At 43.0% G+C, this 15852-nt stretch overlaps 1 protein-coding gene across 5 annotated transcripts in view; it reads left to right on the top strand.

Annotated features, from left to right (window-relative positions):
- The window catches only part of OTOP1 (otopetrin 1), a 47687-nt gene that overhangs the window by 17655 nt on the left and 14180 nt on the right, over positions 1 to 15852 (top strand). For 4 of the 5 annotated variants that reach the window (XM_061583984.1, XM_061583986.1, XM_061583985.1 and 1 more), the window contains one exon: positions 7022 to 7158. In XM_061583984.1, the coding sequence (XP_061439968.1) occupies positions 7022 to 7158 (137 nt within the window). Of the gene's footprint in view, positions 1 to 4173; positions 4301 to 7021; positions 7159 to 15852 lie in introns of all 5 variants that reach the window. The other variant, XM_061583987.1, reaches the window with a different exon arrangement.

Genomic DNA, 15852 nt, shown 5'->3' on the forward strand with positions numbered 1-15852 from the left:
GAGTGCCTGCACTGCAACTCCCGCACACCAACAGACATGGCCTAAACCTCTTTGCAAAGTTTTCATTTATCTTCATTTCATTTATTTTGCATTTATTGGGGGGATGTCTTTAACATCCACCTATACTTACTGTGTAGTAGTATTTGCACAAAATAATGTGTAGAGAGTACCTAATCTCAAATGAACCCAACACAGGAAATAGGAATCCTGGTTGCTAGAAATAAATAAATAAAGAGCAAACTATGGAGATTCCAAGGACTAGAAAATGAGACGGAAGCAAGAAATAAAAGTGTACTAAAGAGAGAAATACAGCTTTTTAGGACCCCAGAGTCACAACCCTGACATTTCACTCATTGGCTATACACACAGAAAAACGGGAGCAGCTAGGCTTGCTCATCTCACAGTAATCACTTAGAAAGCCGAATGCACATTTTGCTTCATAACTTTCCTTCCAGGAGGGCTAGAGACTTACTTATTTTTTTAAAAAAATAAAGCTCAGAATCTGGCCCTCTGTGCAGGAATGAACCCTGGTGCACCATTATAATCCAGCCATGGCTTAATCTTTTGGATGTTCATTCTGAACTAAGTATGCAGTCCCATCCTAACCAGTGGAACTTAAGTAAAGCATCACTGATTTAGAGAGAATTTACTTTCAAGTAAGTGTGTTTAGGATTGTAGTCTTATTCTATAAATGTGTGAATAAAACTGCAGCCCTGCAGACCAGTCCTAACCAAATTTACTTGGAGCTGAGCATCATTGATTACAATGGACCTTACTCCCAAGTACGTATGTGTAGGATTGCAGAATAGTATATTGTATGCTCCAATTCATATTAGGATTGCTTTGAAAATGAAATGGACTGCCTTCAAGTCAGTTCCGACTTATGGGCGACCCTATGAATAGGGTTTTCATGGTAAGCGGTATTCAGAGCGGGTTTACCATTGCCTTCCTCTGAGGCTGAGAGGCAGTGACTGGCCCAAGGTCACCCAATGAGCTTCATGGCTGTGTGGGGATTCGAACCCTGTCCTAGTCCAGCACCTTAACCACTACACCACACTGGCTAAATTAGATAAAATATGGGCTTTGGAAAGAGTATTTGAGAATCTATTACAGGTTAATCATAATCACCATTTGCAGCCCCATTTCTGCATGTTTAGTAAGTTCCACTGAAATTTTTGGGAGAGATCAAGATTTGGGAAGGATGGGGATTCTGCACAGCTAGGCACATAGGTACGTGGAAAGGGATATAAAGTTATGTGTAGAGAGTGAGCAGGCTGCCACCTGACTTGATCACAAGAAGGCCCATCCAATCCAATTTGCACAGATATTTTTAAAAAATCATTCTCTGTCATGAGGGCTAAAGTGGTATCTATTTTTAAGTAACACTGTAAGGCTTACAGTGTAACAACACAATCCCAAACATGTCTACTCAGAAGTAAATCCTACTGAATTCAGTAGGGCTTACTTTGCAGCCTTACAGTGCAATCTAATGCATGTCTACTCAGAAGTAAGCTCCATTGCGTTCAATGGGACTTACTCCTAGGTAAGTGTGTAGTGAATTGCAGCCTTAGTCATTAGCCCCAGGAAGAACCCACTTTATCATTGATAAATAAATTAGGAGAATTACCCTTCAAAAATAAAATAAGAAAATCCATTGGAAAACTCAGTAGAAAAATAGTCAGCAAAGGCTTTCTGAGAATGGTTATTCTTAACTGTGGTGTAAGATGTAATAGGATGAGCCAACAAAAATATGTATCTGGGGGGTAAACCATAATTAAGATATCCTATAATTAGTAACCCCACAGGGCTACTTTGAAGATCAGCTGGTGGCGTGTTAACCCTTTCCTCCCATGCCCTTTGCCATGTTGTCAATTGTTCCAAAGCTGCTATTAGTTTCATTGGGGGGGGGGGGGGAGACAGGTACAGATGCAGGAAGTTGAGCAGGCCAAACAAGTTTTCCTTATGGTATTTCTTCGCTAGCACTAAATGTCAGGCTACTGGGGATACATAGGTGCGTGCTGAAGACAATATTTACATAAACAAGTTCTCATTTCTTTTAAGACACTGACACACGTACAAGAAATACCAAAAGGTGATACTGGAACATTATTTCTGTTTCAAATCCTATACTTTGTTTATTTCTTACTGCAGTTGCTAACAATATTACCTGGATGCCCCAAAGAGTACATCCATGTGTTTATAATCACCATTAAGACAACACTGTACTAATTCAACATCTTTTTCTGTCTGATGTGTGGTATAGTGAACAGAGTGTTGGACTAGGACTAGGGAAACCCAGGTTCAAATCCCCACCCAGCCATGTAGATTGCTTAGATGATGACAAGTCATTCATTATACCCCTGCCTTGCCTACCTCACAGAGTTGTAAGAATAAGGGTGTGTAGGGTAGCCACGTATGCCACCTTTGGCTCCTTGGAGGAAAGGCGGGTTATTAAATACATACGTACCAAAAAAGGTTATTATCCTAATGAGGGGAGAAGAAAGAGTCTCTATTGTTGGAGACCCCTGCCCTTGCACAAAAATGGTGGGAGCAATTTTGACTCTCCACTTCTCCCCCAGCTAACCTAGTCAAGAGTTGTACATGCATGTAAGTGCTAGCCAATGGCTGGCCAGGCTAGGGAATGTGGATGGCTGAGGAGAAACCAGCTTGAATCAAGTGATTACTAGGAGCCAACAATGAAGTGAAGCGGAGCCAACATGGATTTATGAAGAACAAATCCTGCCAAACTAAACTTATCTCATTTTTTGATCAGGTAACCCCACTTGTAGACTGTGGGAATGCTGTGGACATAATATATCTCGACTTCAGCAAAGGTTTTGACAAAGTGCCCCATGATATTCTGATTAGCAAGCTAGCTAAATGTGGGCTGGATGGAACAACAGTTGGCTCCAGAATCATACTCAAAGAGTGCTTATCAATGGTTCCTTCTCAAACTGGGTGGAAGTAACGAGTGGGGTACCACAGGGCTTGGTCCTGGGCCCAGTGCTCTTCAACATTTTTATTAACGACTTGGATGAGGAGGTACAGAGCATGCTTAACAAATTTGCAGATGATAAAAAATTGAGGGGCACAGCTAATACAGTGGAAGACAGAAACAAATTTCAAAAGGACCTTGATAGGCTGGAGCATTGGGCTGAAAACAACAGAATGAAATTCAGCAAGGATAAATGCAAAGTTCTACAGCTAGGAAAAAGAAACCAAATGCACAGTTATAAGATGGGGGATACTTGGCTCAGCAATACGACATGTGAGAATCTTGGAATTGTCGTTGGTCACAAGCCGAATATGAGGCAACAGTGCGATGCGGCTGCAAAAAAGGCAAATGCTATATTAGGCAGCATTAACAGAAGTATAGTTTCCAAGTCGTGTGAAGTATTAGTTTCCCTCTATTCAGCACTGGTTAGGCTTCAACTTGAATACTGCACCCAGTTCTGGTCTCTGCACTTCAAGAAGGATGCAGACAAACTGGAATAGGTTCAGAGGAGGGCAACAAGGATGATCAGGGGACTGGAAACAAAGCCCTTTGAGGAGAGACTGAAAGAACTGGGCATGTTTAGCCTGGAGAAGAGAAGACTGAGGAGAGATAAGAGTTTACTTTTCTAGTACTTGAAAGGTTGCCACACAGAGGAGGGCCAGGATCTCTTCTCGATCGTCCCAGAGTGCAGGACATGGAATAATGGGCTGAAGTTGCAGGAAGCCAGATTTTGACTGAACATCAGGAAAAACTTCCTAACTGTTAGAGCCATACAACAATGGAACCAATTACCTAGAGAGGTAGTGGGCTCTCCGACACAGGAGGCATTCAAGAGGCAGCTGGACAGCCATCTGTTGGGAATGCTTTGATTTGAATTCCTGCATTAAGCAGGGGGTTGGACTTGATGGCCTTGTAGGCCCTTTCCAACTCTACTATTCTATGATTCTATGATAAGCCTCTTGCTCTGAGGCTGAGCTTTGTTGAACATGCTCTGCCAGCGTCCATGGTTCATTTCCTCCAACCTTAGTCTGTTCCCCCTCAGAAGATTTGGTGTGGAGAAAGACTGTGCATGATCAACTGCAATGCATCCTCAAAATGATTACGGGGGCTGGATTGCCTTGGGTAGCCTGTCCTCATTCTTTGCCCGAGCCCATGATGAGTCTCCTTTATGGTTTCAGGAGTGAAGACGTACTGAAGATCTCAGTCCCATTTCACTGGGATCCGAAAGCCACTTTTCCCACTTACCTTGATCTCTGCTGGATGAAAGGAAACAGAACTTTTCACTCCCACACCCTGGAGATCAAGGTAAGGGGTGCAGAAGGTGTCTATTCAGGAGGAGCAGGGAGGGCTCTACTGCTGGATTTGGTCTGGCTGGAGATGAGCACAGGGTGTTGCATTGCCTCGTACCAATTCAGGTCAATCCTCTGCTTGATGTTTAGGGAGCAGGAATTCTGGAAGGTCAGCTAATTTCCACATTTAAGGTGTCTGGCATAGTTTTGCTTATTTATTAATGCTCAGTTGCAGTCAGTTGATACTGTTGTTACTAGTCCTCCAAGGAGATGGGGGGAGGGGAGGAGTCATCTTTGTGCATATGTGGGAGAGAACGTGTTCCTTGCATGGATGTATGCCAGAGAGCATGAATGAGTGTTATTATGGGAGGGAAGAATGAAGAGGGAGGGCAAATGGAGAAACCTTTCCTTCACTTCTTTCTTCCCATACTGTGGTTTGATCATTAAACCTGATTTGTCTTATGCCGACTTTGGCTGCATAAAGATAGCTCTGCTTTCTCTTTCTCTCTCCATTCAAAATGGTGAGGACAACAAATCCTCCCCTGTCAAGCAGCCAGTATATAACATATGTATACTAGACCCATGATGTGGCAGCCTGAGGTTAACATGCATGCACCAGGCAAAGGACTGGCAGTGTTACTGGTGCCCCATTACTCATTCTGCACTTGTGAGAAATCTTTTTTTTAGTGTGGCAGCACCTACACTTTGGAATTCCCTGCCTGTTGACATCAGGCAAGTGCCTTTATTGTATTGTTTTCAGCACCTCCTTAAAACATTTTTGTTTAAGCAAGCCAATTCAGATACATAGATGTTGATGTGTTTTAATCTTTTTAGTTTTTGCTAATTTTAATTATCTTTCCAATATTTTAATTACTTGTTTTTAATTATTTTTATGGGTAATTTTAATATTTCTTGTAAACCGCTTAGAGGTTTTGTTACAGTCAAGCGGTATATAAATTTTTAAAATAAAATAATAAATAAATAAATTGCCTGTGTTTTGTACTAGTCAGGTTGAGAAGGGTACTGAGCAGAGCTCACAGATGTCTGTCTCTGTTTAAAGACATCTAGCAATAGATTTCAGGAAGTAGGGAGCGGCTGGGATCTGCAGGACCTGGGAGAGTTCCCAGTGAGAGCCCAAAGGCAAGGATGAAGGCAGTTGCATAAAGAGAGAATGGTGCCACCTGTTTACTCTTCCAGAACCCTTGCCTCAGCTATGCAAGTTGGGCAGATAGACTGTAGTGATGAAACAAAACTTTCCTTTTCCTGTAAGGAGTTGCAGTGGAACACTGTGTGTGTGCAGTGACTTTTATTCTGTTCTGTGTGTCCAGGCTGTAATCCTACAAGGCAAAAGTGTTTATGAGTAGTGATTTCATGAGTGGTGGCCTCTGGTTTGCAAAGGGTGGAGTGGAGTGATTAGAATTCACCAAGAGAGACCTGTGTAAGGGAGTGAATGTGTGGCAAGGCAAACACTGCTCCTAGGTGTTGTGGATGAAGGATTGTTTCACTAGTGCAGTTTAGCCAAGGCAGAGTTTTCACAAATGACAGGGACTGGGAGACATTTGCAGTAATTAGCACAAATGCCTTCCCTTGCTTCCTTGTGTGGGCTGATTTGTTCTTGCTTTCCAGTTGTAAGAGTGGAGTGGGGGTTGCTGTTAGGTGTTTGTATGGGGAGAAACAGAGTGCCTGTAAGAGTTGTGGGACAAGTGTTACTAATGGGATCTTTCTACATTTGTTCTGAGATTAGATTGTTTGTATAAAGTGCTCAATTTTCTGTGTGTACAAAGTATCACATTCTGATAACCAAAATTCTCCCTTGCATGCTGAAGCCAGAGAGAGAGAGATCTTCCCATGCCATGTACCCTATAGTCGGAGGTCTCCCTTCTAGGGGTTTATAAATTGCTGTTAGTGTCGAGTGACTGGGTGCGGGGTGGGTCTGACCTATTGTGATGGAATACGCACGGCACAACGAGGTGAGGGAGCTTGTGGTTGTTGCCTCTATTGATTACATTGGATGGTTGTTTATTTCTACTGTCTCTTAAGTTGGTATGATGCAATGCTCATTTCAGAAAGGCAGAATCACTTTTGGGAGGTATATAGGATTTGGCATATGTCACCCGTTTTGGTGACTCTGGTAGCAGAGTTGGGCCAGTGCTACATGGATATGTGCCACTGGCTAAGGCATATCTCTGGCACAGCAGAACTTCCTCCATATCCTAAAATCCCCCTGATGGAGTAAAGAATTGTGTTCTGATTCATATGTTATAGTGCATGTTTACTGAGAAGTAAAATCCGCTATGTTTAATGTGACTTACTCCCAGGTAACTGCACAGGATTGTGTCCTTAATTTGTAATCCTCTACCCATGTACTTCAAAGTAATCATATTAGTTTGAAGTGAGTGAGTTGTGGATTTCATTTTAGTGTACTTGGATTTCTAGCTCCACTCATCCCAAGAGATTGGAGTGGTTAACAACATTTAAAAAATGGATTAATATCCACTAAATCACAATGACAGAATTAAAACCACTCCTTAACTGTGGTACAACCATCTATTAATAGTTCAGACTTTGAGTTACCAGGGAAGGAAGGGAGCTCCACAAGTGTGAGAACATTATTTCTTTCTATTTTCAGTATTTCCACATTAATGTTCATATTAGTGTTTTTTCTTACTTGCTGTCGATAACATCTAAAGATATTGCCTTCAGAATAACATTTTTTTTCTTTTAAAATTTCTTTCAGGTGCAATTACTTTGTTTGCAGTCATTACTTTAATTATGGACTCTTTTAAAATTGGATACTTCATTGGATTTTCAGATTGCTTATCAGTCACGGAAGGTATTTTTCCTGTTACGCATGCAGTACATACACTGTTGCAGGTAAAAGCATTTGGTTTTGGATTATTCTTAGATGTGTGCCTGTGTCCTTCCTTCCTTCCTTCCTTCCTTCCTTCCTTCCTTCCTTCCTTCCTTCCTTCCTTCCTTCCTTCCTTCCTTCCTTCCTTCCTTCCTTCCTTCCAGCCTGTGCTGCACTATCTTAGACAATTACACATTCATCATGTGACAAGTAGATGGAAAATATAATAATTATATTGTTATTATATATAATATTATTATATTATATTGTGGGGAGGGAATTCCATAACTTAGGGGCTGCTGTAGATAAAACCTACTACTACTACTACTACTACTACTACTACTACTACTATTACTATTACTATTACTATTACTAATATGTAGAGCACATTGCCCTACATAGAGTGCGTTGCAATAATTCAGTCTGGAAGTTACCAGAGCATGGAGTACTGTGGCCAAGTCATCTGTGTCCAAAAGGGGCTGAAGCTGGTGAACCAGCTGGAGCTGAAAAAAGGCAGTCCTAGCCACTGAGGCCACCTGAGCTTCCAGTGACAATGTTGGCTCCAGGAGTACCCCCAAGCTACAGGCCTGCTTCTTCCAAGAGATGCAACCACATCCAGAACAGGCCATCTTTCCACCAGCTGGAAATGAAAACTCTGGACACATAACACCTCTGTCTTTTCAGGATTCAGCCTCAATTTATTGGCCCACATCCAGTCCATTACTGCCTCCAAGCACCAATTCAACACATCAACTGCCTCTCCTGATTCAGATGGAATAGAGAGGTAGAGTTGGGTGTCATCTGCATATTGATGACACCCAACCCGAAATTTCCTTATGAGAGCTCATAGCAACTTCATATAGATGTTAAATAGCATGGGGGACAAAATGGAACCCTGTGGGATACCACAGGACAGCTCTGCTGGCACTGAATAGTGGCCTCCCATAACTACTTTCTGGAAATGGCTCTGAAGTTAGTAGTGTAACCACTGAAATAAGTACCCCCAACCCCCACTTCCTTGAGATGCTCTCAAAGGATATGGTGGTCAATATTATTGAAAGTTGTCAAGAGATCAAGGAGAATGAGCAGGAACACACTCCCCCAAACTCTCTCCTGACAGATGCCATCAACCAGGGAGACCAAGATGGTTTCAATGTCATGAGCAGGCCTGAAGCCAGATTGGAATGGATCCAAATAACTGTTTCCTCCAAGCATGCCTGAAGCTGAACCACCACCACCCTCTCTAGTGCCTTGCCCAAAAGGGGATATTCACCATTGGGAGATAGTTGTTGAACATTTCTGGGTCCAGGGAGGTCTCCTTATGGAGGGGACAACGCACTACCACCTACCTTTCCCACCTCCAGTGAAACATTAATCACTGCCTGGACTAACCCAGTTAATCCCCTGGCCATTGGTCACACTTGCTGGGGCTGATGGGAGTTGTATTTCAGCAACATCTGGAGGGTCAAAGTTTCCCCACACCTTCCCTATGTCTAGCTCTAAGAAGCCAAGATAGGTAGGGGTCAAGGGGGCAGGTGGTTGTCCACATTTCAAGACACTTGTCCACATTCTCAGGACACTAATGGAAAGTATACAGATGGAACAGATAGTACTTTCTGCTTCCTGACTCCTGACTGAACAGAGCAGAGGGAGCTGTCCAGCTGGTCCAGAGAATATACAAGCAAGCCTGCTCTCAGAGAGTGAGCTAACAGACTGATCTAACAGGAAGAGCTAACAGGAGTATAACAGGAGAGGTCAAGGGGGAGGTCCCTAATGAAACATTTTCTTTTAGTATGCACCACATACCAGTGGGACTCTCCTGTTAACCTTCAAGGAGGACAGGACAAAGCACAGAACATTCCAATACAAGTAGAAAAAAGGGAAAAAAGGTAATAGCAATAATGGATGGAAAGGACACTCCAGTGGTGCTGACCTGCAAGGTGTGTGCAATGTTTGTTTTCTTGCATGAGAACAAATGGTGTACATGTGCAACAAGTGCAAGTTTGTGGTGCTGTTGGAAGAAAAAGTGAGAGGCCTGGAGTGGTGGGTGACCATGCTCAAGAGTGTAAGAGAAGGCAAAGGATTTTTAGACAGGATGCTGGAAAAACAGCAGCAAAGAGAAGTACAGGAGGTAGAAGAACAAGGCTATGTCGAAGCAGAAGAGGAGAGTGTTGAGGAGAGGAACAACGAAGTGGAAGAAACTCCATGGAAAAGGGTGACAGGAGCAGAACAGCTAGAAGGCACCCTGCACCAGTGGAACTATGGAACCGATTTCAGGCACTTGAGGATGAGTTTGGATGGCAGCCTGCTGAGGAAGAATTACAGGAGACCCCGTGCGACAGCAAGCGAGAGGCTGGATCTCAGTCAAGCAAAGGCAATGAAACCATGCCCCACAACAAGAATAAGATAAGAGTAGTAGTAGTGGGAGACTCCCTACTGTGTGGGATTGAAGCCCAAGTATGCCAAGAAGACCCATGGACTCACCAGGTATGCTGCCTCCCTGAAGGATGGATTAGAGATGTGATGGAAGGGTTGCCACCACTCATAAAGCCCACTGACATGCATCCGTTATTCTCATCCATGTGGGAACAAATGATATTGCCAAGCAGAGCTACAAAGAAATCACAGCAGACTTTGAAGCTCTGGGAAGGAGATTCAAGAACTTTGGGGCCCAGATAGTTTTTTCCATCCATCCTTCTGATACTTAGAAAAGAAGTAGAACGAGAAAGAAAAATACTCCAGGTGAATGACTGGTTACAAAGGTGATGTCGATGTGAGAGATTTGGATTCTGGGACCACAGGCTACACTTCCTGGAAGATTGACTGCTGGCAGGTGATGGGTTGCACCTTATAAGGACTGGGAGAATATGTTTGGCCACAGCATGGAGAACTTCATCAGGAGAACTTTAAACTGAATCCTACGGAGGAGGGAGACATAAACTTGAAGGTAACGATCGATGAAGGCTTATGCACAGGAATTGAGAGAACAACTCTAATGGGGCCCAGTAATAGTCTTCATAAAGATGTAGGGGTGAAGCCAGACAATAAAGTATATGGTCTTTGATGGCTGTATACTAATGCCTAGAGTATGGGAAACAAACAGGACAATCTTGAACTTTTACTCCAGGAGGGTAAATACGACTTGAAAGGTATAACTGAAACTTGGTGGAATGACTCCCATGACTGGAATACAGCAATTGATGGATATAACTTGTTCAAAAAACCCAGAAAGAATACAAAGGGAGGCAGTGTCATGCTGTATGTTAAAAATATATATCCCTACACAGAGGTACATGAGGATGAGCTTGGTAGCCCCACCAAGATCTGGATTAAAATAAATGGGGCAAGGGGAAAAAGTAGTATGGTGGTTAGAGTCTATTACCAACCTCTCAATCAAGGAGAAGACAAGGATGAAACTTTTGAGAAGCAAACTGCCAATGTTTCAAGGAGGAATGATGTAGTAGTAATGGGGGACTTCAGGTACTTTGATATCTTTTGGGAGACAAATTCTGCCAAACATGGCCCCTCCAAGAAATTCCTGACGTATTGGTGATAACTTTCTCCCACAGAAAGTGGATGAAGGACCTAGAGGATCAGCTATCCTTGACTTGATCCTAACCGATAGAGATGACTTAGTGAATGAAGTGGCTGTTACAGGAAATCTGGGGGAAAGTGGGCATGTTACATTTGAGTTCTTGATTTTAAAGGAAGTAAAAGCTGAGAGTACCCATACATGTACCCTGGACTTCAGGAAAGCTGATTTTAACAAACTCAGAACAATAATAAGCAAGGTTCTGTGGCGACCCTAATGAAAGGAGTCATCAAAGATGGGTGGGATTTTCTAAAAAAGGAAATTCTGAAGGCACAATGGCAAACAATTTCATCAAGGAAAAAAGGGGGAAGACAGCAGAAGAAGCCAATATGGCTTCACAGAAAGCTTGGAGATGATCTGAAAACAAAAAAGGACACATACAGGAAGTGGAAGGCAGGCCAGGCCACAAAGGAAGAGTACAGGGAGGTATCACAGAATTGCAACTATGGCTAAAGCAGAGAATGAGCTGAGGTTAGCGAGAGACTCTAAAAGGAATGAAAAAGCTTTCTTCAGGTACATCCACAGAGAAAAGAGATGGTGGCACAGCTACACAATAAGGATGGCAAAATGAAAACCGATGACAAAGAAAAGGCAGAAGTGCTCAATTCATACTTTGGCTCAGTCTTTTACCAAAAGAGGCTGTATGACACTCCTAGGAAAAATGAAGTTGAAGGGGCAGGATTGCAGCTTGAGATTGATAGACAAATGGTCAAGGAATACCTAATCACTTTGAACAAGTTCAAATCTGCAGGGCCCAATGAACTGCATCCTAGAGTATTGAAGGAACTGGCTGAAGAACTCTTGGAGTTGTCTATTATCTTTGTGAAATTGTGGGGATGGGTGAAGGGCTGGATGACTGGAGGAGGGCTCATATTGTCCCTATCTTCAAAAAAAAAAGGAGGAACCTGGGAAGTACAAATGAGTCTGACATCAATCCCTGGGAAAATTCCGGAGCAGATTATACAGCAATCAATCTGTAAGCACGTTGGAAACAATGCAGTGATTACTAGAAGCCAACATGGATTTATCAAGAACAAATCCTGCCAGATTTATCTTATCTCATATTTTGATTGGGTAACCTCCCTGGTAGATTGTGGGAATGCTGTGGATATAATATATCTTGACTTGAGCAAAGCTTTTGACAAAGTGCCTCATAATATTCTGATCAGCAAGCCAACTAAATGTGGGCTGGATGGAACAACTATCAAGTGGATCCATAGCTGGCTACAGAACTGTACTGAAAGAGTGCTGATCAATTATTCCTTCTCAAACTGGGGACAGGTAATAAACAGAGTACCACAGGGCTTCGACCCAGTGCTTTTCAACATTTTAATTAATAACTTGGAGGTGCAGGGAATGCTTAGCAAATTTGCAGATTATACATAATTGGGAGGGATAGATAATACTCTGGAAGACAGAAACAAAATTCAAAGTGATCTTGATAGGCTGGAGCATTGGGCTGAAAACAACAGAATGAAATTTGATAGGGATACATGTAAAGTTCTACAGCTAGGAAAAAGAAACCAAATGCACAGTTATAAGATGGGGAATACTTGGCTTAGCAATACAACATGTGAGAAAGATCTTGCAATTGTTGTTGATCACAAGCTGAATGTGAGCCAGCAGTGCGATGTGGCTACAAAAAAGGCAACTGTTATTTTAGGCTGCATTAACAGAAGTGTAGTTTCCAAATTGCGTATAGCACTAGTTCCCCTCTATTCAGCACTGGTTAGGTCTCATCTTGAGTACTGTGTCCAGTTCTGGACACTGCACTTTAAGAAGGATGCAGACAAACTGGGAAAGATTCACAGGATCTGAAGGATTATCAGGGGACTGGAAACAAAGCCCTATGAGGAGAGACTGAAAGAAGTGGGCATGTTTAGCCTGGAGAAGAGAAGACTGAGGGGAGATATGATAGCACTTTTCAAGCACTTGAAAGGTTGTCACACAGAGGAGGGCCAGGATCTCTTCTCGATCATCCCAGAGTGCAGGATACGGATTAATGGGCTGGTTCCAGGAAGCCAGATTTCAACTGAAGATCAGGAAAAACGTCCTAACTATTAGAGCGGTATGACAATGGAACCAATTCCTAGGGATGTGTTGGGCTCTCCAACACTGGAGGCATTCAAGAAGCATCTGGACAGCCACCTGTCAGGTATGTTTGACGTTGTGTTCCTGCATTGAGCAGGAGGTTGGACTCGATGGCCTTATAAGCCCCTTCCTACTCTACTATTCTATGATTCTATGCTCTTGACATTTCCACTGGACTTGCTCTAACTGTGATGTCCAACTTTGTCTAAAGCTGAGTGATTTTGTCCCTAAAGTGCGTTGCAAAATTGAGAATGATCCCCAAATCAATAGACTATTACCAATCCACCCTGTGGTAAAAACTAGGTTTTGGGTATGTCTGGCCAGATGTGTTGGGTCAGAGACGTACTTAGACAGCCCCATGGTTGTCAAAGAGGCCATGAGTTCTGAGCCTGCCTGTTTGAGGCAGCCTTCGTGTAGATATTGATGTCCCCGCACACCACTTTGAAAGGGTTCTCCAACATCACATCTGTGATCACCCCTGCCAGCTCAGTTGGGATGCAGTGGGGTGAATGCTACACCAACAATTTCCTTGTTCTGTCTCTCTGGCCTAACTCCATAAACAGTCCTTCAAACCCAGACACAGTGTGGTTCAGTCTATGGGTGAGGGAGATGGAACCCCTCTCCCCGCCCCTCTGAGCTAGAACAGTGCTGCGCTGAGTGCCTAGGTGGACATACCTGAGTTAACGTGGGGCCATTTAACTCCTCTGCGCAGTTCTCAGTTATGTTTTGTCCTCACTTATGCCTACTGCCTAAGAACTTGTCCCATTGGCTCAGTTAACTGGTCCATCTAATCTTTTCTTCAAAGGACACAAGTGCCTTCCAAACAGCATCAAGACAGTTGTGAAACACTAGCCAGTCAGGAAAATCCCTTTATGAAATTTGTGATGGAAAATAGGGTTTAATCCTAAAACATAATAGCAAAGAATGCTTTTTCATGAAGTTTTTCTATGCCAGCTCCTTTGAAATGACTGATATCTATGCAAGATCATGACTGTGCTCTGTTTCATTTCAGCAGGGCTGGCAATGGAAAAAATCCCAGTGGGTTGTGCTTGTGACAATAACAACGCTAAAATCATCTGCTACCTCTTCTAGTTCTAGGAACTTGTTGGTTTTATAGTGACTTGTACATTGAATTCCATATTGTACACATGCAGCATCCTTTCATTTTGTAAACTAATCTTTCGCAGTGAGGCAGAAAATAGCAATTGGCCAGATTTTCCAATAAACGGAGCAAAATAATGGTCTCTTGCTTCAGACAGAGTCAGTTTGTTTCTAGCCCTTCTGTATATGCAGTTTGTGGAGAACAACACAAATGTCCTTTCCTTCTTTATGCAGTCAACCTTGAAGCAGAAAGGTAATCTTAGCCACCCATACATACTGTAGAATTGAACAGGGAAAGGGAGAGAGCTACAACCATATGTAATTGCCACATAATACACTTCTTGCAAATACTTCAGCATCACAGCGATGGTCATGATCTAAGAACCTGAAGCAAAGAGAATAACACTCCTGTTACTGGTCTGGGTCTGAAATAGCAAAACTAAACAAAGGCTTTCAGTCTTCCCCGTAACTCCAATGATTCCCATGCCCCTTCGGTCTCAGCCTTTTGTTGCTTGTTTTCCTCAGCTTTAAAAAGTTCAAACAAAATAAATTACATAGTACACATCTGGTTATACGGCAAATGTAACCAGAACACCCAGAACGTCACCAGCAATGTATAAAATCCTTGTGCTTGAACTTCATTTTGGCTAGTGTCTACTTCAAGTGGCGAGAAGTAGTTGAATTAAACTACTTTACATAGCAAAGACTTAGTACTGTATTCGAGGAAGACCTACTCAGAGTAGACTAATTGAAATTAATGAGCCTAAGTTAGTAACGTCTATTCACTTCCATGGGTCTATTTTGAACAGGGCTATCATTTAATACCACCCTTTCAGCCCAATAGTGAGAGCCGTTGCACTAGAGCAGGGCTTCCCACACAGTGGTCCACGAGCTTCATTCAGGTGGTCCGCAGCATGTATGTAAAACACACAATTTGAACTCTATATAATTCCATGGAATTCAAATTGTAATACAATGAAATACAATATATGAAACAAAAGAAGCAATATAAATGCAATTAAAAATTACACTGCATCCAGCACAGCACAGCACAACGTAGCACAGTTGCTACAACAGGAGAAAAAAAACACGGAGTGGTCCGGCAAGATCCTCAGCAATTTTTCAAGTGGTCCGTGGAGAAAAAAGTTTAGGAACCGCTGCACGACGCATATCAGATCACACAGTCTTTTGCTCAGTGCCTTTATGGGAGCAAACGAGGGTTCACCTGTACTTACCGGAAAGCCCTGTCCTTGATGGAACACATGACTGTCCTTTCTGCATCTGTGTGCACTACACAGAAGTGACCTACGATTTGATGGTGGTTTTGAGAGGACCCATGTATTTTTGTACCATGGCAGGGCTGGAAGGCATGATTTTTACAGTTCAGTCAAGGATGATTTGGTTATGGTTATGTGGAGGAGCCATGAAAAAACGTGTACAATTTCAAGAGGGTCTGAAACCTTCTCTCTCAATGCTATTCTTTTCTCCCTCTCTCTAGCCCTCCTCCCCCCTCCTGACTTCTGCGACACCCTGTTGACTCCCCTCTGACTGTTCTCCTCCCCATCCTCCCAGATTGCTCTGCTTTCCTTCCCACCTTTTTGGTCACCCCTTTTCTGCTCTGCTGCTGAGGTGCTGATCTGAGCTTTGAAAAGCACATATAACTGGAAGAGGAAGTGTGTGTGTGTGTGTGTAAGAGAGCGAGCAAGCAAGCAAGACTCTTCCTCTTCCAACTTTGTCTTTTTTAAAGACTCACGCCAGCACCCTGAGCAGCTGAATAGAAAGGGGGGGGGAAGGTAACAACCCTTGCCACCTCATGATAAAGAGGACAGTAAGTGCAGGGGCTCAGAGGGTGCCATAGGAAGTCCTGAAGGCCACCATTACATGGGTGGGTGCCATGCTGGTGGCCCCAGACTTGAACCAACAAAGGTATGCA

This window comes from Rhineura floridana, chromosome 9 (genome assembly GCF_030035675.1).
Source record: "Rhineura floridana isolate rRhiFlo1 chromosome 9, rRhiFlo1.hap2, whole genome shotgun sequence".
In the NCBI taxonomy this organism is placed as follows: domain Eukaryota; kingdom Metazoa; phylum Chordata; class Lepidosauria; order Squamata; family Rhineuridae; genus Rhineura; species Rhineura floridana.